Source organism: Rhincodon typus, chromosome 24, assembly GCF_021869965.1.
Source record: "Rhincodon typus isolate 14 chromosome 24, sRhiTyp1.1, whole genome shotgun sequence".
Taxonomy (NCBI): domain Eukaryota; kingdom Metazoa; phylum Chordata; class Chondrichthyes; order Orectolobiformes; family Rhincodontidae; genus Rhincodon; species Rhincodon typus.
Window position 1 is genome coordinate 30,435,463 of NC_063355.1, and position 27,026 is coordinate 30,462,488.

A 27,026-nucleotide genomic window follows, 5' to 3' on the forward strand; every position below is an offset into this window, starting at 1 on the left:
CCACCACAAGCTGCAAGCCCTGTCATCACTTGCTGTACCCTAGATGTGCAATACAACTGGAAAATGATGGAGAGGTGGGCGGGGTCAGAGTCACTTTGACGGATGAAAACACAGGATTGATGCCCTCTGGCCACCACTTTTTCCAATGTTATAAGAGTGATAGCAATTTTTTGTTGTAAAGTGCTTTGGAATGTCATGAGATGTTGTCATCAAGATCTACATTAAGCATTTTATTTGCAAGAATAAAATGCAAGATTTTTCCTTTTTTTAACAAAACAAAATATTGGGCTTCATAAGTACAGCTGTTCAGTAAAGAACAGGGATACTATGCCAAATCTTTGAAAAGCTCTGGATTGTGCTCAGTTCTGGTCATCATTCTGTAGGAAAGTTGGCATGGCCATTGATAGGATATGGTCATTGACAGGATATGGAGAAAATTTACTTGAATAGTTCCAGGGATTGGGCATTTTAACCACAAAGTTAGATTGGAAAAGCAAGGACTGTTCCCCTTTGGAGCAAGGGATATTAAGAGAAGATTTGAAAGTAGTGCAGGAAATGGTGAGAAGTTTGTTGAAGGTGATAAAGAAAATCTGATCCCATTCTCAAAAGATAAGAGGACTGCGATTTAAGGATTTGGTCAAGTAATGCAGTGTGCATGTGCGGATGAAATTTATTATGTGGGAAATGGTAACAATCTGGAATTCACCACCTTATGAGAGTAGTGGAATTGGAGACAATTAATAATTTTGAAAGGAAATTGGATGGAAAATTGAAGGAAATAAATTTGCAGGGTTATGGGAAAACAGGATTGCTCTATAGAGAGCTGGTATAGACTCAATGGGACCAAACAGCCTTGTTCTGTGTTGCATTTATTCAAAGTCCATAAGCCAGATCAAACAAGCAAGTTTTGAAGTACATCTTAAAGGAAGGAAGGGAAGTTTGGGGAGAGTATTTCAGAGTTCAGGGTCAATGAAGCTGCAGACACAGCCACCAATGGTACAGCAATTAAGAGAATTTAGAGGAACACAGATAATTCAGGGGTGGGGTTGTGGGGCTGCAGAAAGTGACAGAGATCAACAGGAATGAGACCCTGAATGAAATTGAAAATGAGGATGAGAATTTTATCAAGCTTGATTACTTGGAAGTGATCAATTCCCACTTCATAAGGGGTCGAGCTCTATATTTACTTCTGATTAAGAAAGTTGCGATTTCTGGTGAGCACTTATTAAAATCAGTCATACAGGTTGCTATGGAAACAGGATTCCCTCATGCACGCACTGAATCCTATGTGCTGTTCTCTGCATTGTGCCATAGCTTCAAATCAATGCCCCAATTAGCTGAGCACTCCACTCTAATTGTAACATGTTTTCAGGAATCAACAGAAAAATATTTCTTCTAGACATTACATATATGTTGAAAGTTTCAACGGGCATTCAGTCCCTAGAGAGGGCTGAATAGCTAAACTGTAAAATTAGTTCACTCCATCACCTGAGTTTGTATAAAAGCTCAGTCCATAAACAATATCAGTTAAAACATCGACAGTTAAACCTAACTAAATTACAGGGAAGGTGGATGATTATTTTGGAAAAATTCTAAAAGCACTTTCCAAAATCACCAGATGTGAGGTTATGATACAACCATATTGACAGTAACAAAAAAGGCTATTCCATTTATGTTTTCCATAATGAAGTGCTCAAAGAGTTATTGAAAAAGACATGTGACCCTTCTAATCATTGATTTTATTGGATCAATTCAACAATAACATGTACTTCTAACTTGCTCATCCAGAGAGGCATCTTATTTCTTGTTGCATCAGGGAGTGATTTATTAAGATGATGTCGCATCATGAAAGAAAATGTAACATATTTCTAACTATGTTTTATGTGAATTATGGAAAATGGGACAAAATTCAAGTAGCAATTCATGCATCCAATCTCTCTAGGAAGAGGAGAAGAAATGGAGTAGAGTGGAGAGGAGAGAATTGTGTGGAAGAGGGGGGAGGGAAAGCAGGGAACAATGGGGAAAAATGAAGGAAATGCAGGGAGCAATGCAAGAAAAGTAGGAAAAGAGTAAAATGGAAGGGAGGGAAGTGTGAAAGAGATGGAGAGAGTAATGGATGAAAAAGGCCGTGGGGAGGGCCAAGTTGTTGAGTGAACAGGATAATCCCCCGATTTTGCAAGCTTGGGACTTGTGATGAGGGGCGGAAGCTTAATGTTTTGTAAAAATGCATGGGAGGAAGACATCAAGGGAACATGAGTGTTAACCATCAGGGGTATTAGTCAGAACAGAAAGATATTCCACTGAATTTCCTGGCTTCCCTTCCAACATATCCACATTTAACACAAGACCCCAGTCTTGGCTAATTCTTCTTTAGCTGTCTATTCACTTGATATATAATGCAAAAATAGAACACGGTGTGAGACCTGTAAACGTTTGACAAGCAGGTGGATGTCCGTTTCACAACCCAACCCCCGAGAGGTGAGGTGAAAAATCGCTGTCACAGAAATAACAAAGTGCACAGAACAGATTGGCGGAATGGAGAGATCATTGAAGGGAGTCAGTGTTAATATCCCATGAATTTAATTAGTGTGCTATGGTGTGGGGCTCCTGCATAGGTTAAAAATGTGATTCTCCTGAAATACAGTATAAAACAAAAGGCTAGGAATGGGGGATCAAATTTGAACCACGGTAAGGTAACATGAGAAAGTCATCAAGGAATTCTAGAGCCATTATTGTACACAAGATAACCATTCAGCCCAACAACTCTATGTTGGACTTGAAGACCTCAACTTGCACAATGCACATTGTGCTTCAGTAGCACAATGTCACCCAGCTGGTTTGGAAATAGAATGGCAAAGCTAATACACCTGCAGCAATTGTTCTTTGATTTGAAGCTAACTAACCTTTTAACATAACAGAATTCTAAATCTGATATATTACTGGTCTCCACAGAGCTGGTACTAGAGGTAGATGCTGTCACTTTTAAAATAGACCTTGTCATACAGACAGCCTGCAATACCAGATTTTTCTGCATTTTAAAACAGAATGTTGTATCCTACTTCTCAGTTTTAATTTATATTTTTCACTGTATGTGGCAGAGACAGCATGACAGGTGGCAATGGAAAGTTCTCACTGAATTATGGCCTGCAGCAACATGTTGTGAAAAAATTCTGTTCAAATTCTGCCTTGTTGACTTTACAGTATTTGTCTTCTGATTAATTTGAAGGAATGGAATTAAACAAAGTCAAGGGCAAAATGTGAATGGGACAGATAAAGAAGAGAAGACAGGATGGAGAATTTATCACTATATATTTTCAATGACCCCTTTTCTTAATATCAACTAAATTGATCATATTTTCATCTCTTAAACCATACACTTTTAAATACAGAAAATATACAAGCAGCAAAACCTTATGAATTTCACACACATTGTTTATCTCCGAGAATATTCCATTCAGCACCTGGAACAATTTTAAAATTACAAGGATATTTATGAAGCAGAAACATTAGTTTGGTTCTCAGTTGTCAAATATTTATTTGGCTTTCCTATCACCTTCCTTAAAATACTTTTGAGTTAAGTCCAGTCATTTTGGGTCAGAAAGGCAAATCATTTTTGACACCTGGCCAGCTTGCTGTCTAACAAGGTTGCTTGCACACTGACAGTCAATTCACTCCATCATGTTTGATCAATATGATGTAATTGATTTTCATTTCAAATGGCCAGATATTGTCAAACAAAATCAATTTGGATGATTCCTCAACTTTTTTTGGGAAGCATTTATCACATATCAAAACAAAGTAGGTAATTTTACAATATACTTCTGTTGACAGCTGGAGTTGCCCATTTCTGCCTTCGAGACTGTAAGAACAACAGATGTTGAGTCACGTATGCTCCTTCTTGCTCTTTCACAGCCTGCATTAGCAAAGGCCTGTAGCAGGCACCACTGCATTTCAGGTTACTACATGATGAATCAAATGCTGCAATCAGCAGGATTGTACCGAGATTAAAAGATAGGATAATTTCTGTGGAACCTATTTCAGGATATGGCTCAAAAGTCATTGCGCATCACCAAATTACTTTCATGCAAATGCATTCCCCTCCTCCTGCAACAAAATTTAGTTATCGATAAGTACAAGAGAAGAACAGTGAAGCATTCAGTTTTGCCAAGTCACGTTGCAGTCAATTCAAAAAGTCAAACAAAACACAATCAACATATTCTTAACTCAAATACATAATCACAACTTAATGTTATCCTTCCTTTCCCACCTCTCCCTTGCACTCACCATAACACGCTAAAGCGTAAAACATGGGTCACTTATTTTTGTTTGCCAGGGGGAAAGTATCAGGATGTGCTTGAATGACAAAATTTAAACTCGAAACACAAAGGTCTGATTTTCCTTCTCATTGCACCCACGACTACCTCAGTCCTGTATGTAGCAAAGATATAGGAGGGAGGCTCAACATATAAGATTGCAGCTCTTTCAATACAGCCTTTGGATTTTCAATTTACTCAAAATAAATTATGTTGGAATTAGCAACCACAATAAACACAGATCCAATGCAAGGATGTTGATGAAATGGGAGGCGTATTCGATGCTACCAGTTCCTTTACCAAATGGCATCTCAAAATAACTAGCAAAGTGTATGACGTGGAACCCTTTGCAGATGAAAGAGCTTTCAAAGAACTTCAGGGCGTTCGAATGATGGTGGCATGCAGCAAGGCAAATATTCCTGCAAGTGACTTTTGGGCCTCTAGAAATTTATGATGTTACTGCTAAGGAATACAACTTCAGGCCACTCAATGTTAATTGTGATGTAAGGCCTTGCCTGTGTTGTATAAGTTGAAGGTTCTGAAGGGGTTAATGTACATGTTACATTGTAACAATCAATGGAATGGATGGAGCCAATCTGTAGGCGGAGATGAGAAACGATTGTCTAGGTTTTGGAGAGGCAGATGTGTACCAGCTCCCTAGGATCCTCAGAATTATGTCTGACCAAATGTAGTTGTACTAATTACTATCATGCAGTAAATCCCATTAACTATTCTTCTGTGCTCTAGTATGGTGTGTCTTCTGCCAACAATTATTAGGTAACTCTCAGATAAAGCAAAGACAAAACAGGACTGATGACAGCAAACTACCTCAAACAGCCCTTACCTAATTTCACATACTAGTAAAAGTGGAAAATACAAGGTACTGGACCAGGAAAATTAGAGATTCAAATCTGCAACAGGATTAGGGCATCCTTGGGATTTTTAACTTGCCAGCTTCTCAGTAATTAACCATTGTGCAGTGAACAAATTTAACTAGGTGGAAGGTCTGAATAACTTCCCCTTGTCTTTTTTTGGGGAGGGGTGCTACTAGGAAAATTCCAGCAATGTCTTCTATCATTTAATTTAATTAGACTGATTGGCTCCTTGCTGTTTCCCCCATCCTGCATTCCAAGGCGATCACCCATCTCCAACGAGATACAGATCACACTGGGCTACTGACCTTACACATTTTTCTCAGAATCTCTGCTAGTCCTACTTTGTAGTTCCTTGCAGGAATGGGAAGATTCTGTCAATCATATGGTAAATCATTGTACAATCATCAAAACAAGACCCAACAATACATGATAAGTATACTGCACTGCTGAGTTGATCGTGTCAAAATTCATTTTACAGTCTACAATGTTTAGGGAGACAATTGTTTCCAGTTACTTTTGCAAGACATTTACGGAGTAAAGCAGTGATACAGAGAATGGAAAATTCTATGATTTCTGACTCTCAAAGTCAAAGGCAGCCTCATCTCAGACACCTGTATATGGATGAAATTGCTGAAAAATGTTTTTTTCTTCAGGAGGGTCATACACATTTACTAGTTTTCCAAAATAAGGGAAAATATAGGATGGGAATGGGAGGGATGACACCCAACAGTGAGCGAATCCAGGATTCCACAGGGAATAGTTAACAGATGATTCCAGTATGACACTCAATATTGCTGTCAGGAAACGCGCAAGGATAAGGAATCAAGTGTTTGAAGAAATGCATGAAAGAGATCATTCTGAAGGTGACTATGATAAGGATGAACAACAAGACAATACTGTGTTAGTGACTGAAGGCTTAAATCACCCCATGTCCATCTTATTTGCGGATTTGTTCAACTGTGTAGAATTAGATAGTGGCTCTACCTTAACAGTGCATGGCATCAATTGGTTGAACTGTTTCTTGGAAACCCTGGATACAGCAGTCAAAAATGTGCCCAAAAATACAAAAGTTCTCCCTGCTTTTGATTCAAGGATAATAAAACATTATCTTCTTTAAAGAGCGGCTCTCCCCTGTGAAACTGCAGGACTGTGTCTTTTCGTAAGCACTGATATCATTAAGGGTGACATACCATTATTACCAAGTCTTCAATGCAAGAAGCAAAATTGCGTTTGGACATGGGGCATGGTAAATGATTTGTATCCAATGAATTTACAATTCACAGTATCCACTATATTCCATGGAGGAAACCTGGAGATTTTCATCGAACACTCCAAGAAGCATTACTGACCACTACAAAAAGGAATCTGGTTGAGAAGAAGTGGAATATATGGAAATTGCATAAACAATTTGCTCATCCAGGCTCTCAAAAATTAAAGTTGCTGTTTAGGATGCCAAAGTTGTAGATTAAATGAATAGAAGTCCCGAGTAAAATATATCACATTGTGATGTTTCTGCACTACATGTATTAAATATTGTAATATGCCACCAACGCCTGGCAGTAAGTGTTCTTTTAACCCAGGCATTTAATGAAGTAGCAGCCATAGATAAGAGAATATGGGACAAGATCGGAATATCTATGTTTCCATTTCCTACACATGGCAAACAGGTTTAGCATATCCATGGTGACAATAAGGCCAGATAGACTTTAGTGGACAGTGTCATGGAAAGGTGGGTCAGTACAGGCCTTGGGTCACCAATAAATTCCTTGACAGATAATAGTGGTGAATTTGCGAACAATGAATTTCAAGATGTGTGAGAACTTAACTATTACTGTAATAGAACCACAGCATTTACAGCAATGCCTTGTCCAAAAGAAACCATATAATAATTAATGAAATACTGCATAAAATATTAGCACATCAGCTGAACTGCAAATGGTATTGGATTGGGTAGTATATGTAAGAATTCCTTACAAATAATTGGGGGTGTAAAGTCCATACCAATTAGAATACAGTCAGAACCTAACATTGCCTTCAATACTGCATGATGATCTTGCAGCACTAGAATGAATAGTCATCAGCTTGCTTCTTTGCACTCATTTAAATGTATTTCAAGCTGATAGAAAAGTGTTCTCTAAAGTTGAAGATGCTGAAAAATCACGTCAGACCATCTAGGGGAGATTTCTGATCAGATAATTCCTGTAAGAGAAAAGGACACAGGGAATGGAAATAGCCAGGAAATGTCATTGGATATTATTATAGGAAAGCTTACATAATCTGACTACAAAGATGCAATTTGCCACAAGTAGTGTTGTACTAGAGGAAGGATGTCTTGCTATGATACAGTAGGAATATGAAATTGTATTCTTTTTATATATAACATTGCAGAAATTTTTTTTTTCTTAAAAGGGGGGAGCTCATTGTTATTAAAAATGCAGGTCCCTTTAAGGCTCAAATAGATCAGATTTGGAGTTCATTGAGAGCAGGTGATACTCAAGTTTAGGGCCTTGTTTATGGTGCAGTGGTAATGTCCCTACCCCTAAACCGGGAGGCCTGGGTTCAGATCCCAGTTGCTCCAGAGGTGTGTCATAACAGCTCTGAACAGGTTGATTAGAAAAATAGGATATACATAAACACTGGGATCAAGTCTGACATCTCTGACATGTGTCATAACACATCAGAACACATTAACTAAAAATGCCTTAAGAGTTGTGTTTGTGCAGCTTGTGATGAATTGGTAGTGTCCCTACTTCTGAGTCAGGAGGCCTGGGTTCAAATCCCACCTGCTTCAGCTTTGTAACAGCATCTCTGAACAGGTTAATAGAAAATACCTTAAGAGTTGAGTTATGCAACAGAGTGGTGCAGCAGGAATGTGCTGAGTTCACAACCCAGAGATCAACTGGATCAAAACCATCCTCAGTTACTGAGAAAAGGGCTCTTGTGGCACAGCGGTCATGTCATAACACATCTGAACAGGTTAATCAAAAATATCCTGGGAACAGAGTTTTGCCCCACGTGGAGTTGGTTTCTGGATAAGGAAAGGGTCCAGAAGGAAAAAGTGGAAACTAACGTTTGTACTGTAACATAGATTTACAACAGAAAGTTTGTAAATCTCAAGGTCTTTTACAATCTGATTCAACATATAGATATTGGTGTGCAAAGCAACTACGACCTCTGAAGTGAAGAGTTATACAAAGTTGATGGGAAGGTGGTGTGTAACTGGCAGAGTTTACTTAAAGAGGAAGTGAAGAGCGGGAAGTAGGCAATTCTGAAGAGAAGAAGTGTTAGTCGTAGCTTGAAATCATTGACAATGATGAGTCACTTGTAAAGGTGAAAGGGGGAAATCTCAGCAAGGAAGGTCACAAAGGGTTTGAAAGTGAATAAAAATAATATTTCAATTCAAAGGATTCTACTTTTGGTTGCATGGAAATCTGAGTGATAACTGATTGGAACAAGGATATCTGAGAAGTAGAGGTGAAAAGGTGGGATTTAAATGCAGCATCACATTAGTTGTACTTGGATGGGCTAAGTAAAAGAACATGCTGTCAATTGTCCAAACTCAGGTTTGTTTTTGCTAGATATTCTGCAGATTTCCAGTACATATATCCTCCATGAATATGTTTATTATTCATCCTGGGCACATTATTTCAGATTATTTTGCATGTAGATTTGATTTTTAATTCCTAGGAAGCTTGAATTTCTTGTGGAAGTGGCCTTGCTAAGTGCTGAATTAGAACAGCTATGTCAAAAGGAAGTTCTGCTAAGATCCAAGCCTTACATCTGTAGGTCTAGTGAACTTTATTTTGGTAACAATTTTAATTCCTCAATCCCAGAATTTTGAATTTGTGCATTCTAGGAATTCAAAACAATCATTGGTAGGATGTTGGTGCTTTGTAATTGACTATTGCAAACCCCAGCTTGAAAGTAACTCAAAATGCTGCTGTAACCAATGGTTCTCAAGTACCAATTATGTTTATAATATTCGAATTGAATCCATATGCAGGCCTAACATAAGAAAATATTTACTGCATCCAATTTGTTCTTCATTTGATGTATTGAAGCATGCTAATGGACATACCTGTAAAATAAATGCTTTTTGTTCAAATGAAGATTGGTATTAGACACACTGTAATATAAATGATGCTGGCATAAATGTTGTATTTTCCTGTCCCAGCATATTATATATAACAAGGTTTCTTGTACATATCATATCAATATACATATCAACAGCACATCTGTGCTCAAAAGAAAACTCTGTTCAGCACTACGGGAGGTTTCAATTTGACAGATATAAAAGTCATGGTTTAAGTCTGCTTAATAACTGAATGAATATTTAAAATAACTGTTTTTATTCTTATACATTTTCATTGCATGTTTTTTATTAGAAGAACGTTCTGCAGATGTGAAACCGTATGGAGCATATAAAAATGATTCTTTCTTTCCTTCCCAAAAAAGCAGGGAAAATTGGACTGTAGGTTAATGCCACCCTGAGGATGTGTCTTCAGACTACGCAATTGTTTTATGTCAGCAAACCATCCAATGTTCAGCATCAAAGCAATTTAACAATGTGAATAAGTAGTACCTTTAGAATCTGTTACAAATCAGCTGAATGAACAATGACTGTGGTTTATTTTTATTTTAATTTCTGTTTTCAATATTCTACCATTAATAACAACACTACTGACGGCAAGGGAGGTAGTTCAACCTAACAAAAAAATCATTTTCTGATGTTAATCAAGCTCCATAGCTCAGTAGTTCCTCTGGGCCAACATCCTGACTATCTCTAAGGATTGGTACGTTCCTCAGCTGATGGTACTACTGAACAAGTCAGATTCCAGAATAAAACATTACTTAATAGATCCTTTTTTCTCATTTCAGTTAATGTAGTCCTCAATCACTCATACATAGTCATGCCATGCTGCAGAGTTTCTTTAACAACAGAAGTTTATTAGCAAAAAGAAAACAAAAGTCAAGAAAACAGGCTAAGTATAAAGCAACTGAGTTAAAAAGATCTAATGACAGACAGAAAAACAAAGTTTCAAACTGTTTCACAACACTTTCTGTTACAGACTCAAATCTAAAGAAATCATCTTTCGATATCAAATCTTTAATTTTTACTTAACTGATTCTTCCCAGTTTCTGTCCTGTGAATTGTTAAGCTTTCTTGCAGGAGTATTTACAGAACTGAGAACTTAAAATTTCTCAGCTTTTAATAACATACAGATTTCTAACCCCACACTCCTGGTTGAATATTTCACAAACTAAACATTTTTACTGCTGATCTTCCCCTTCACGGTTCTATATTTCTTTTTCAAGGAGAGAAACTACATACATTTCTGAACCCAATCAAACTGCACTAAACATAAGAAATAGAAGCAGAAGGCCATTCAGAAACTCACGCCTGCCACATCATTTTATAATATCATGGCTGACTGGCCCCAGGCCTCAACTCCTTTGTCTTGCCTGCTCTTCATTGCCCTCAATTCCCTGATATTTCAAAAATCTAACTCCTCTTTAAATACTGTCAGTGATCTCGCCTCCTCCACTCTCTGAATAAAGGAGTCTAGACATTCACTATACGCCAAGAGAAGAAATTCCTTCACATCTCAGTTTAAATCAGTATCCTTTATTCTGGAACTACCCGAAAAACTGGATCAGCAGATGCCTATTACACGAATGACACCAGGAAAATACTGCATATCCTGACACACTCATCACGCTACCTTACATCAGGAACACATCTGAACTGGCCACAAGACTCCTACGATCACTGGGCATCACAATAGCACACAAACTCACATCAACCCAACGCCAACTGCTAACCCGAACCAAAGACCCACTACCCACTGTGGACAGAACCAATGTCATATTCAAGATTCCCTGCAAAGACTGCGACAAACATTACATTGGACAGACAGGAAGAAAATTAGCCACAAGAGTGCACGAACATCAACTAGCAACAAAAAGACATGACCAATATTCACTCATCTCCATCCACATGGATAAGGAAAACACCAGTTTGATTGGGACAACACCAGGATCCTGAGACAGGCCAAGCAGAGACAAGCACGGGAATTCCTAGAGGCCTGGTTCTCCACTAAGAAGGCCATCAACTAATACATAGAGCTAGAGCCTATATATACTCCACTGCGAAAGCAAACCGGAAGTGAGGTAACCCAGCTCAATGGACACCAGAGTTGAAATAACAGGCGGGAAAACACAACAGCGCTTCATCGGAGGCTGTACTGATGATGTTACCCAGCAGGGTAATGAGATGTCTGCGGAATAACGAACCAGCTCTGCAAGCCAACCAACCAAAACATCCACAACCTGAGCTACAAATCTAATGTAAAACTATGTCCCCAGTTGGAGATGCCACCACTTGTAGAAACATGTTTTCAAAATCTACCCTGTCAAGCCCCTGAAAATCTTGTATGTTTCAATTTTTTCCATTCTTCTAAAGTCTAATGAATAACTGCCTAACCTATTCTGATGTTTTTGATAGGTCAACTTGATCATCCAGGAATCAGCCTAGTGGATCTCTTTGAATGCAAATATATCCTTTCTTAAATACAGGGACCAAAACTGTACACTTCGGATGTGTCCTCACTAAAACCCTGTACAGGTGTAACAAGCCTTCCCTATTTTTAAATTCCAATACCCGAGCTTTGAAAGTTAAAATTCTATTTGTCGTCTTAATGACTTGCTGCACCTGCATGCTAAAATTTAGCATTTCCTGCACAAGAACAGCAAAACCCTCTGTGCTGCACTTTTTTCTTTGAAGTCTCTCTCCATTGAAATAATAGTCTTCATTTTGATTTTTCCTACCAAAGTACATGCCCTCACATTTTTTTACATTGTACACAAGCTGTCAATTTTTGCCCACCTACTCAACTATCTATATCCCTGGATATTCCTCATACTTCACAACATGCACTCCACCTCTTACTGTATCATCAGCAAGTCTCAATATATTACACACTGCCTCTCCTTCAACTCATTCATATAGATCATAAACAATTGTGGCCCTAGGACTCACTCTTGTAGCACCCAACTAGCTACATCTTTCTAACCTAAAAAAGACCCATTATTTCCAATTCTGTTTTGTATTTTAACCAATCCTCAATCCATAGAATACAATACCATGACCTCCTACCTTGTACAATAACCTTTTAGGAGGCTTGCCTTTTGAAAATCCAAATACTCTCCATCTATCAGTTCCCCTTTATCAACTCTGCTTCTCATATCCTCAAACAAGTCTGGCAAATTTGGCAAACACAATTTCACTTCATAAAACCATTTGTCACTTCGATTGAGTTAAGTCATTTTATTGCTTATAATGGACCCTGGCATTTTCCCATGACCAATGTTCGGCTAACTGGCCTATAGTGTCCTGCATTCTGTCTCCCTCACTCCTGATCAGGTGCACCACATTAGTGGTTTTCCAATCCTTCTAGAATCCAGTGAGTTCAGGAAAATTTCAAGAATGCTTCTTTTATTCCTTGCAGCCATGTCTTGCAGGTCATCGGTACTGGTGACCTGTCCAGCTTTGGTACCATGAGTTTGTCAAATACTTTGTCCCCCATGATACAGCTTTCCTCCCAAATGCACCTTGCTTATTTGAAAATTGAGACATTTATAGTGTCCTCCAACATGAAACCCATTGCAAAATATTGTTTCAAACGCAAATCCCTGTGATAGTCAAGTTCTCCAACTCCTCCGGTCTGTATTATGAATGATTGTTATGAACTTAAACTGTTGAAGAGATGAACAGATATAATGAAATGAATGGAAAAAAAAATGTTAATTGTTTATAGTTGCAATCTAAGTCAGAGACAGAGTTGATATTATCCTCCAAGAGCTCTAGACATTTACATATTTATGGAGAAGACTGTGGAAGTAACTATGTAATACATATAATTTTTTTACAACTTTACACATTGTAACAGGAAAGGTGAACAGTTTTCCACCAATCTTCTAATAACAATATAAGTGTACAGTCATTTTCACAGTATTGCTGGCATTGCACAACGAAATCAGATAAGATGATTTACATCAACTTTTATTCATTAAGTTAGATGGACTCGTTTACAATTCCTTAACTTAAAGCTGCACACGGAATTCCATGAGAGTTAAACAGCCATATCTCCCATGTGGCACCAAAAATGGTGACCTCTGACCCATTTGTTCATCTGGCAAACATCTGCAAAACAGGGTGAATGAGGCTGTTGAGATGCAAATTCGTAGAATATCACAGCTCCACAGAGCAGAATTTAATCTTTTACCAATCCGTGCAATTTTCCAATCTTCTATGCTTTCTCAGTTTCAAGTAGAGCTGGACAGCAGTTCAGCAGGGGTATAATGACTTCAAAAACACCATGACTATTTTTTAAAAATGTACTGGAACAGTACTACTGAGTTCTACCAATTAATATACATTCTGTTACGTTAGCTAACAAATCTTACACACGGGAAATTTCACATTGTTAATTATGCATACTCAAGCATCAATAAGTAGAAAAGTACAGGCACTAAAGCATCTCAAAATCTTTACAATAATTACCAATAGGGCAGATTTAGGATAATTCTTCAATCTGCCTTTTTAACTATGATGCTTTGACGAATAAAATTCTAGGGATTAATCATGATGGATTATCAGTGATTTCTCATCTTTGATCATTTGAATGTTTTTAAATTATTGCGGGTAACTTCACAGAAAATTTTGCAACAATTGCATGAAAAAATGATTTCTTCAATAAGGCAAAAATAGCAAATATTAAAAGATCTTCAATGATGTTGCACATAGAAAGTCAGAATGATATTCAGACTTCATGTCAAGTAGGTTAAAATTCAATGGATAATTGGATCTAATATTGTGTTATTCTTACCAAGTTTTGTATATTACAGTTGAAATAATGAGGTATTTTGACAAGAAACTTTAATTGTATTATACAAAGACATTCCTTTCTCATGAATTCAGTTGTCAAAGTGGTCGAGGTTTGATTTTGAGCTATACAACATGGAAAATAATTAACTTAGCAGAAGACAGTCCTTTGTAAAACACCTTGTTTTAGCAAAAACCCACTTTGATTAGAAGGAAATTTAGAACGGTCATCCATTGGAACACAATGGGGGGGTTTTGATGCCTTTCCTGTGAAGAGTTTGGAAACAGAAAAGGTATTTAACTGGATCAGAGATAGTAGGAACTGCAGATGCTGGAGAATCCAAGACAACAAGGTGCAGAGCTGGATGAACACAGCAGGCCAAGCAGCATCATAGGAGCAGAAAGGCTGACGTTTCGGGCCTAGACCCTTCTTCAGAAATGGGGGAGGGGAAGGGAGTTCTGAAATAAATAGGGAGAGAGGGGGAGGCGGATAGAAGATGGATAGAGGAGAGGATAGGTGGAGAGGAAACAGACAGGTCAAAGAGGCGGGGATGGAGCCAGTAAAGGTGAGTCAAGGTGGGGAGTTAGGGAGGGGATAGGTCAGTCCAGGGAGGACGGACAGGTCAAGGGGGCGGGATGAGGTTAGTAGGTAGGAGATGGGAGTGCGGCTTGAGGTGGGAGGACGGGATAGGTGGGAGGAAGAACAGGTTAGGGAGGCAGGGACGAGCTGGACTGGTTTTGGGATGCGGTAGGGGGAGGGGAGATTTTGAAGCTTGTGAAATCCACATTGATACCATTGGGCTGCAGGGTTCCCAAGCGGAATATGAGTTGCTGTTCCTGCAGCCTTCGGGTGGCATCGTTGTGGCACTGCAGGAGGCCCAGGATGGACATGTCGTCTGAGGAATGGGAGGGAGAGTTGAAATGGTTCGCGACTGGGAAGTGCAGTTGTTTATTGCAAACTGAGGGTAGGTGTTCTGCAAAGCGGTCCCCGAGCCTCCGCTTGGTTTCCCCGATGTAGAGGAGGCCACAACAGGTACAGCGGATGCAGTATACCACATTGGCAGATGTGCAGGTGAACATCTGCTTGATGTGGAAAGTCTTCTTGGGGCCTGGGATGGGGTGAAGGGGGAGGTATGGGGGCAGGTGTAGCACTTCCTGCGGTTGCAGGGAAAAGTGCCGGGTGTGGTGGGGCTGGAGGGGAGTGTGGAGCGGACAAGGGAGTCACGGAGAGAGTGGTCCCTCCGGAAAGTATTTAACTGGGCAGGAGAATGAACTGGAGACCTCATCATCTTCTCACATCCGCCCTGATTGCGTACATGGGAAGAAGGCACATCATCTTTCCACCCTGTTGCCAACTGAGTTCCTTAAGTAGTCAATTAAACCACTTAAGTGCCTCATCCTCCTGCAGCTGGTATTAGCCTAGTGTCAGGAAGGGGCCTCACGACATGGAGAACATGACAAACACACCTGTACAGGTTGCTTGAAGTCTCAGGGGTCCTTCATTCAAAGGCACTCAGTGTTTAATTGAGAGGTGCAGCCTCAGGAAGAGCCCACTGACAGCCGTCTCCCCACAATATAGAGGGCTAATACAGAAATAAAACGTGGCAGTGCACAGTGTATGCTTCGGAGGAATTCATGAATAGAAAGGCAACATTAAGATTCAATGAGGCGATGGCCAGTGGTATTATTGCTGGACTGTTAATCCAGAGACCCAGATAACATTCTGGGGACGGGGTTCGAATCCCGCCATGGTAGATGGTGGAATTTGAATTCGATAAATATCTGGAATTAAGAATTTAACGATGACGGTGAATCCTTTGTTGATTGTCAGAAAAACCCATCTGGTTCACAAATGTCCTTCAGGGAGGGAAACTGCCATCCTACCTGGTCTGGCCTACATGTGACTCCAGACCCACAGCAATGTGGTTGACTCTTAACTGCCCTCTGGGCAATAAATGCTGCCTGGCCAGTGACACCCTCATTCCGTGAATGAATAAAGAAAAAAAATGTGAATTATTGCTGTTCCAGTCAGATATTGGACGGACATATTTTGCCCTCTAATGGGATAAAAGGCATGATGTCTCAACAGTTAGCACAGCTGCCTCACAGCACCAGGGACTCGGGTTCAATTCCGGCCTCAGGCAACTGTGTGGAGTTTGCACATTCCTCTTGTGATTACATTTCGCTGGGTGCTCCGGTTTCCTCCCACAGACCAAAGATGTTCAAGTTAGGTGGATTGACCATGCTAAATTGCCCCATAGTATTCAGGGATATGTAAGCTTGGTCAATTAGTCATGGTAAATGCAGGGAACAGGGTGGTGTGTGGAGGGTTGGTGCAGACTCATTGGGCCAATTGGCCTCTACCTGCACTATAGGGATCCTATGATACTGAGGCATTGTTGAGAACTGCTGAAGAAATGAGCACAGTCATCCTATTTCTGGTTGTGGAGTGGTAAGAGATGTAATGACCCAACCAAGTCATGAAAGGTGCACACAATTATTGATTCACATACATCCTGCAGATGAAGGGTCTAGGCCCGAAACGTCAGCCTCTCCGCTCCCATGATGCTGCTTGGCCTGCTGTGTTCATCCAGCCCTGCACCATGTTGTCTCGGATTCTCCAGCATCTGCAGTTCCTACTATCTCAGATCACATAGAATCACAGTATCCCTACTGTGCAGATACAGACTATCCCCATAAGCCCTCATTTTCCATGGCCAACCCACTTAGCCTGCACATCCCTGGACACTACAGGACAATTTAGCTTCACCAATCCACCCAGTGTGCACATGTTTGGACTGTGAAGGGAAACCCATGCAGACATGGGGAGAATGTAAAACTCCACACAGGCAGTCCAGCGTCTTATTCGTGGGGTTCCCCAAAAGTGTCATCCGCCAAGTTTGAAGGGGACATATTCCTGTTCTCCTATACGCCAATCCTCAAGGCTAGTCCCGACAAACATTAATAAGGAGAAATAGGCCATTTGGCCCTTCATGTCCAGCTCTGCCATTCATTAGGATCACAGCTGACCTTGAACTAAAAGGTCTGGAAGTTTGGTTTGCTGCAACCCAAAAGCATCATATACAGCTCTCATGGGATCTGGCATCAACCCAGATGAAAATCAGTTTGGTTGTACACCAGTCACTCAGCAATGAATAAAGTGTCTTGCAATTGATCAAAAAAGTCCTGCTTGCCATTGTCAACCTTGGATTGCCACAATTGCGCTATCAATGAAAACCTGTGCTGGTGGAAAACTATCCTGGATGTGATTATCTATTCACTTTGACTTTTTGTTATCACAAATGTAGTTGATAGAAGCTGACCGTTCATCTGTGAGCTGCCTTTGCAATTCTGTGCAACTGTAAGAAGTGTAAACGGCTATGGTGAATCCCACCTTGCTGGTATCAGTTTGGAAGCCACCATACTTTCAAAAATACCCCTCTGCTGAAACAAACATTGTGAATATATTACCAGAGGGAACCGGCAAAGCAGCACCGGCACTGAGCTTTTGCTGATAACGAGCAACCTGAAATCTTTTTGAAGAGCTGCATAAAAAGTGTGCCTCAATCCGGCCTCCAGCTCACGAGTGTTTGTCAAAGTACCTGCTTAATTCTATAGAAAACTCCCTCATTAGCCTGTGCTAATGCTAACACAAAAATGAATAAATATCAAAACATCAGTTTTGTGTAATTTTGCAGCTACAACCATGCATATATTATGTGTAAAAGTGCAAAAAAAATCCTACATTGTAGGAGTCAAATGAAAAAGATAACTGCTATCCTACCCAGTATATGCCTCCTTGTAAAAATCCTTACCAAGGCATCACTGTTTACTCACAGCTTAAACACAGCCTCAAAACAAAGATCAACTTGACCTTAAGGGATCGCTATTACCTCAGGACAAACATACCTGATTTCTGCATTCATCAACAACCTTATTGAAAGCTTCCACCATAGTTAAATATTACTAGTGCAGCAAGCCTGTAGCTCAGGATTCACTCACAATACTACATCACATCAGGCTTTTCCATACAGCAAATACTGGTTAAACCCATCTTAGAATGTTACCATATTTTACTGGATAAACTAATGAGAGAGACAAGGAATTTGCTATGAATGGTGCTGGAAGCCAAGATATATCAGCTTGGGTGAATAGAAAATTCGTGTCTATTGCAATCTGATAAATCTAAGGTGAGATACATAGATTTTGCTGAAGTGTGAATATCTGAAACACTGAATCGCAGCTGAGGAGAATCATCCATACACATCCTTAAATAGCGAAAGTTTCTTTGAAGTTTATGAAAACCATCATCACTTGGTGACACGTAGCCACCTGAATTAAACTGCAGATGCAGCAGTTTAAAACTGAATAGCCACAGGAGCATAAAACAAATACCAAAACAGTACAAAAACAGAAATTACTGGAAAAGCTCAGGTCTGGCAGCATCTGTGCAGAGAAATCAGAGCTAACGTTTTGGGCCCAGTGACCCTTCCTCGGAACTTCTGAGTTCTGTACCATTCACTGCTTCATTTTTCTGGGCAAAACCTTCATCAGAGTCAAACTGCCCAGCTTAAAATTTAAACAAAGCATGGCAGTTAATAATTAGTCATCATTAACTGATGCATTCTCCATGGCAATGCCTCTACCAATTAGAGTTTACTAGCTAACCAATCAGCATGTTTCTCTCAAAGTAGAAATGTTGATTTTCCCCTGAAATTGATCTTGTTGCAAGTTGCCCTGATAACTGTAAGATGAAAAGCTTTGACAATTGCATCTTTTTTCAGCAATACGCATACATTTTTTAGCAGTCTCTATGCAAATAATCAACATCTTCGACTGCTCATCACAAGCATGTTCTGGCAGATGATCTTGCAGACATGAGCAACTATGGAAATTCAACGTGATGGAGTGTGGGAAAATGATCTAAGAATTTAAAAGCAGCAATTCAGCTCCCCAGTCCAGTACTGAAACCAGATGGAGACACTACCTGGAGAAGTCAGTTCATGATTAACAGCACTCTGACAGGAAGTACAGGTATCCTGTTTCTTATGTGTCTTGCATGTTCAAACATCATGAGCTAATGTAGATGACTGAATCAGAGGTTCAGGATACATGATGGAAACATATACATAGGGCTTTTCAGTCTAATAGGGGTCCAATCAGTTACATCAACATATTTCTATTCTATTTCTCTCATATACTTTTCTAGCTCCCTTTATTGATATTCCCTCTGTTGATATTACAAATCCCAGTTTTACATTAAGCCTTGCTCCAGAATTTATACCAATCTTTCTACCTCTCAGACGCATAACAACACATTTCTATCTCATGGACTATATTGGGTTCTCCCTTCAATTTTCAGGGTATTCTTTAGGAGGCACTTGGAGATGTACACCACAGTACAGACCTGCTCTCAGATCCATTCTCTGAACCTCCTATTCAATTCTGCAAAAATATGAAACAACAGTAAATGCAGATCACCATTTGAGGTGAATTGGTATTTGTATCCTTTCTCTAAAGAGTTCTGGTCACCAAAGTATGCCATGATATCTGTAAACAGTAATTGACATTCCAGCAGTTGAGTACCCCACAGGGCCCCGTATTTGATGAATCTTAGTATTGATCACCTTTTTGCCAGTTCTTGCTCATTGTTTATCCTCACCATGTTTCTTCACAAGTAACATTGCTCTGAACCTAAAACCAAAGCTAAAACCGAAAACAGCTTGTTTCAGCTTTTAAAACACACAGACCAGTGCTTAAAACATTGCCCAAGTAACATGCATGAACAAATATCTACAAAGACTGATATATACACACATACATACAGGAATATAAATACACACCCTCTAATCACAAAGAATATGTATTTGTACATGATTACCAAACAATTTCATAAAATATTTATACATGTATTATGTTGACAAGGGCTGTTTTTCCCTTGATAGTCACAGGAAGGGGCATTTAGTTCCAGTCTCTCACATCTTCAATTGCTACAATACCATCTCTCAGCTTTTAGGTACTTTGCAACATTAAACATCAACACCACAAAAAATACTTCACCAACCATCCACTGGGACCCTACTCTGAGCTATACTGCCAAGAAAATGATCAAATTTTCTTCCTAAAAGGCATTCTCAACTATTTCCTTGCTTAAAGTCATACCTGAATTCAAATGAACACACACGGTCCTGACCCGAAACATCAACTTTCCCACTCCTCTGATGCTGCCTGGCCTGCTGTGTTCCTCCAGCTCCACACTGTGCCATCACTAACACATACCTTTGGGATGCTTATACATTTAAAAATGCCTACACGGTTACTGAGGAACAGCCAGGAGGGTGACAATTGCTGGCATAAGGGCTACAACCTGTTTACACCAATTACAGAAACCAAATTAGACAGCAATTGCTCTAAATTAAACTTTACTGTTTCTGTTGCTGTTACAAGTTGCGCAAACATTTGAAGCAACTCAATAAGTTCACCCTCTCTGTTGGTTCAGTGTATTGCTATGTTAACTATTGCCCAGTTTTGCTATTCCTGTTTTAGTATTGCCACAACCTGCGATTTTGTAAAATCACCACCCTTCTCCCCTGCTTAGTCTTCCTTATACCTCACATTCCTTGCTGATTTAAGAGAGAAAAGTGACCTCCTCTGAGCACTCTCCCAATATTAATCTGTGTTCAGTCACTCAGAAATAAATGGGAGTTCCACATCTATTCGATTATCTCTCCCTCAGTCTAAAATTGTCTGGCCTCTGCTCTGCATCCTTCACTTCAGCCCCATCTGAGTGCCCAAGTCAGATAAACAGAACACAGATGAAGGAAGCCAGTCTAATATAGAGTCTGCACACTAATGGGTCCATAGTGGTTTTATATTGTACTTAAACCAGTCACAGATTTTTTTTTTCCCTTCATCTCAGAACTTAGGGATATGGACAGTGTGCCGAATGTGGTGCCTCAGTTTATCAACACAATGACAGACTATTATATTCCCGATTAGATTCTACATGGATTATTGCAGCTATTCACTGAGCAGTAATCATCTGTGGCAGGCCTTTTTAACAAAGGGAAGCACTTTTACTCTCTGTAGGGAGGAGGGGTAAAAGGACCCTTTCTCTATAAAATTTACTCGTGTACAATATAAATAATAACGTCCTCTCAAAATAACACAAGTTAAAAAGAGTGACATACGGATTCAGTAAAACAGAGTGAATTTAAAAGTACTGTGATCCTCTCCATCTACCTTGTGCTATTACTGTCATAATCTTAAAACTGAAATGGTCCGTTTACAGCAAATCTAGAAATAAGTTCCTCAAAACATTTATGTGAGTGAGAAATGCATTGCCTCAATGGATGACAGACGTAAAATCAATTGATAGGGTTAAACATCAAATGGATACATATCTGAAATGTAAGATAATTAACAAGTATGGAGCAAGAGTAGGGAACTGCAAATGAAAGACTAAAGCATACTGCTAGAGAAGTGGTGTCTGGGCTTGATAAGACTGATAGCTAATGGTTCAAGGAATAAATGCACTATCGCACAACTCTTAGTCCAACAAGCCTTGAGTTTAAAACATGCAACTTTATTATGAGATCCCTTAATAGCCCACCCCCTCATTGTCTCTGTAACCTATTCCAACTCAACAACCTTTAAATTCTCTGATTCTTGATTCTAATGCATCCCTGGTTTTAATCGGTTCACTATTAGCACCCATGGGTAGAATCTTCCCAGGCCCTGAATGACTCAGGCTACAGTAAGAAATTTGGGGGAATTGAGAGAAATGTCAAATGAGGCTTTTCTCAACAGTGAAACAGACAAGTCACGTTTTCCAACCAAGCTCCAGACAGTGAAATGAGGTTCTCAAGAGTGTGCTGTGAGAGGCCTGTTAACTGGTATTTTGGCTCATTATCACCCACATCATTACCTAATATACAGGTTTCCATTTTCCCACCCACAGAATAGAAACTTGACACCAAGAATTCCTGAAATGAAAATCTGAACGACTAACTGACAACTTCAACTCACTGCTTGCTTTCTGTACCTCCATCTTGGACACATGGCACCAACATCTTACGGTACATACCCCATGTACATACACTGGGAGTACCCCGTGTCCATTGACATGAAGATCCAACACATGCCATCATCTCCGCAGCATCATAGTATATCTCTGATCCACTTTCTGTATGTTTCTGCACTTCAACGATGCACTTTGGAGTACATTAGCACTTTTCATTGCAATATGGTTGCAGGGATGGATATCCAACTCAGGGCTCCTTACTTGATCACTTAGTGTTCGTTCACTTTGAGCCTACCTGGCTGCTTACAGCATGTTTGTCTTGCCTTGCATCCAGGATAATCACACAAGAAAACTTACTAGAATTCATGGTCAGAAACCCTATATGAAACTCAACAAAAACTAATTAGCCAAAACATAGAAAGATTCAGTCCTTCTGCTGCTTAGTTCCAAACTCCAGAATTCTGTCTCTAAGGTTCTCTCGATCTAAACCTTTATGACATGACTAAATAACATCTCTTCATGAAGATCATATCAAATTCTTTTTCATCATGCTCCCATCTTGCACCTGGGATGCTTTGCTACATTAAAGATTCTATGGAATTGAGAAGCATTGCTGTTTACGTAGAGTTTTCACAATCTAAATCAGGCTTGCAAGAACACCAGTACAGTTAAAGCTCACTGTTAAGAAACATAAACATCAACAGGAATTTTGCTTAAATGATCACACACTTTCCAGAGATGAATGCATGTGTCTGAACATCAGGTAGGAACAGGGTCAGGCTCTTTTGTTGTCCTCCTTGTCATTGAATAGCTTGCCAACACATTCAGCCCAAACACACAATTAAACTGAGTGGCATTAACAACAGAACAATTTTGCCCAGCATAAGATCATACGCAAAAAAAAGAAGACAGTAGGTTACCACTTGGAGAAGAACAATCCACTTTAAATTCAGAATTTGAATCAAATTTGTGTCAAAGGCACTTTGAGAAACTAGGTAATCCTTAAGCCATGTTGATTTATTTTCAAGAATTCCATGAGAACAGGTTAGAGACAGGACAACCTGTAATGATACACCTGCCAACTCCTCAAGGCCTTTCCCCCATCCACGAAGCAGCTCCAAAAACACACAAAGCTCATCACCATCCAAAACAAAGCAGTTTCTTTGATTAATGTTCCACCACCATCTTCAAGATACATATCTCTGGCACAATGCGTACAATCTCCAGGACGCACTGCTACGATTCGCCAATGTAACCTCTCAAACCTATGACATCTACTGTACAGAAGGATAAGGACAGCAGGTGCACGAGAACAATACCACCTCCAAGCCACACAGTCTCCTTACTTGGAAGTGTATTTTCATTCCTCCAAAATCCTGGAATTCTCCCCAAACAACCCAAGAACTATAGCAATTCAAGAAGGTGGCTCACCTTTGAGGCCAGTAAGTAAGGCCAGCAAAATCCAAATTCCATCAATGAATAAAGAGACATTTTGTTTAATATTTGAATATACATACAATACTTATCTGAAATTTTCCCTGAGAAGCCTGTGCACTATGGTTTAAAAATGAAAATGACAGAATGAGCAGCAAAGGTAGGAAAAGCAGAGAAAAATTTGCGTACTTGCATACCTATTTGTAGATTTTTTTTTCTCATGGCTTGTTGGCATTGATGACAAGACCAATATCTGTTGCCTATCCCTAACTGCACCCTGGAAGGTGATGAGCCACATTCTTGATTTGCAGCAGTCTAAGGGTTTTTCAGTCACTCACAGTGCCGTTGAGAAGAGTTCCAGAATTTGACTCAGTGACGTGAAGAAAGAAAAAAGAAAAAACATTCAAAGATATTTCCAAGTCAAGATGGCATATGGCTTGGAGGGAAGATGTAGCTAGCAATATTCCCCTGTCCGTTCCAATGTTCCCTCTGTCCTTCTAGAAAGTAGGGTTGAAGGTTAGAAAATGCTATTGAAGGAGTCTTGGTTAACTGCTGCAGTCCATCCTGCATATATTACATACTGCTGTGACTATACATCAGTGGTGGAGAAAGTGAATATTTAAGGTGGCGAATGGGGTGGTAATCAAGTAGAGAGCTTTGTGCAAAATGATAAGTTTCTTGGGTGTTGTTGGAGTTGCATTCACCCAGACAAGTGGAGAGAATTCCATCACACTCCTGAATTGTGTCTTGAGAAGTCAAGAGATAAGATACTTGCATCAGAATTCCAAGTCCTTGACCTGCTCTTGTAGCCACAGTACTTATCTGGCTGGTCAAATTCAGTTTCTGGTCAATAGTAACACCCAGGATTTAGTGATGGTAATCCATTGAATGTCAAGAGAAGATGGTTAGATTCCCTTGTCCAAGCTGGCTATTGCCTGATATTTGTGTGGTGCAAATGTTCTCACCACTTATTAGTCCAAGCCTGGATATGGTCTAAGTCTTGTAGTACATTAATACAAGTGCCTCATATACTGAAGGAGCTGCAAATGTTGTTGAATATTGTGCAATCATCAGCGAACATGCCCATTTCTAAATGTATACTATAAGGAAAATTATTGATGAAGTGAAGGGTCACAGGACCTGAAACGTTAACTCTGATTTTTTCTTCACAGATGCTGCCAGACCTGCTGAGCTATTCCAGCAACTTCTGTTTTGTTTTTGTTGTTGTTGTTGTTGATCATTGATGAAGCAGCCTGAAATGGTTGAACCTTGAACATGAACCTCAGCAACACCTGCTGCAATGTTACAAATTACAATCCAGGCATCACAGTTTCAGATTACAGAACCAAAATCGAAGTACAAAGATATCAGCTAACCCTAGTTTAAGTGCAGGGTCTGGAAATTGAGCATTAATCAAAGGGCTCTATAACTTTAAAATAAATGGAAAAAGAAACATTCCATAAATTTATTTTCTGGGCATGGGTTTAAATGCATTTTTGAAATAATGGAGTTTTGGAATTCAGCCCGCTGATCCTCCAGCTTGATTGTGATGGGCTTGACTTCTTCATCCAAGCAGAAGAAAAACGTTTCATCAGTAAGATGCTGATTACGTTGGCATTTCCCAGAGCTATTTTGCATGCTGAACAAATGAGCTGGTATTGACAAATGGGATTCATAACTGTGATTTTTATATATTACAATTTTGTTAGAGTTGGAGACTAATAAACATCCCATCGCTACTGGAATAAAAGCAGAATCATAGTCACTGAAGTAAAATATTCATGGAAAAATTATGCTGATATCATCTGCAATTTCTAAAAATAAAAAGTTTTAATGGTTACCTCCGTTGGTTACCATGTTTAATGTTCAGAGCATAACAACACCAACTGAACATGTTCAATTCCTGCCTGGCTGAAGTTGTTCATGAGGGCCAACTTCCTTGCCTTGCTCAACACTTGATGTTGAGTGCTGCCCCTCAAGCTACAGAACAATTTGTCTCTAATGGAAAGAGATGCCTATGATCTTTCATGCACAATAATGAATTACTTTATCTATTCAAATTACCAATAAAGGCACAATAATCTGGAGTCAGTGCTGATGCTTAAGCAAACTTTTTTTTATAAAATGTTAAGAATTTTATTTGCTTGCTACTGGGACCCCTCACTTTGTTAATTTGCCTAGGAGACAGTCCATGGGCTAACACTCATTGAAATTGAATGTCTGCTCACATAGTAACTGCAGAAATGTTTTGACAAAGATATTAACAGCATGTGACTGACTGCAGACAGGTCTGTCAGACTGACCTGACACAATGCTGTCTGTTTCTACACAGCACAAGTAACAGAAGCTGACTTCTGTGGTGAGTGAACTCCCTTACATGGACATTCACATAAATGCCTTCCTTCCTTCCTGCAAAAAGAGTTCAGTCAGTATACCTTACCTTTATTATGGTATAGTTATATTATTTCATATTTCTTTTAAATGAAGATAGTGTGAAAGAGATGAGTGCCGTTGTTTGTGAATAAAGACATCTTACATGTAATTGTGTTCTGGAAAGTAAGGTGAAGATTTTGAAACTCAGATCGTTGTGATGACCATATCTCATAGACTCCAAGATGTTTACAGCATAGAAAGGTCCATTTGTGTCTGTATAGAACAACAAAGATCTATTTATACTAATCCCATTTTCTAGCTTTTGGCCCGTAGCCCTGGAAACTATGCCAGCATAAATGAATATCTCAATATTGCTTACTTGTTATGAGATTTTGACTCAACAAAACTCTCAGGCAGCGAGGTGCAGACCTCCACCATGCTCAGAGTGAAAACACTTATAAAGTATCCTCGTAGCCTTCTTTTTCTTTGGGTAAATCTATACCCGTTAGTTATTGATCTCTCTATTAATGGAAAAGAGTGCCTTCCTAGCTACACTACCTACACCCCTCAATCTTGTTAACCTCTATCAGGTTCCCATTCAATTGTTACTGCTCAAAGTAACCCTGGCCCATCCAATCTTTCCTCATATTTCAGGGCATCTAGCATAGGTAACAGCCTGGTAAATCTCCTCTGCACCTTTTCTAGTGCAACCACCGCCTTCCTATGTTATGTTAACTAGAACTGCATGTAGTACTCTCGGTGTGGTCTAACTATTGTTTTATACTGATCCAACATAAGATCCCATTTCTGATGAAGGGTCCAGGCCCGAAACGTCAGCTTTCCTGCTCCTATGATGCTGCTTGGCCTGCTGTGTTCATACAGCTCTAACACCTTGTTATCATAAGATCCTTGCTCTTGTATTCTATGCCTGGGTTAACAAAGGCTAGAATCCAAAACCATCTTATCTACTTGCCCTTCAAGGATCTACACTTATGCACTCCAAGTTCCCTCTCATCTTCACTACTTTCCAGGGTCCTACCATTCATAGTGTAATCCCTTGCTTTGTTAGCCCTGCCCTTGTGCACTAACTCACACTCTTCTAGGTCAAATTCCATATGCCACTG

General features: G+C 39.6%; 1 protein-coding gene across 1 annotated transcript in view; it reads right to left on the bottom strand.

Moving 5' to 3' along the window:
- Positions 1-18,026, bottom strand: part of LOC125485994 (tetratricopeptide repeat protein 28-like) — a 144,648-nt gene extending 126,622 nt beyond the window's left edge. Inside the window, exon 1 of the mRNA XM_048611729.1 lies at positions 17,982-18,026. Coding sequence (XP_048467686.1) covers positions 17,982-18,026 — 45 coding nt within the window. The remainder of the gene's footprint in view (positions 1-17,981) is intronic.
- Positions 18,027-27,026: the final 9,000 nt, after the last annotated feature.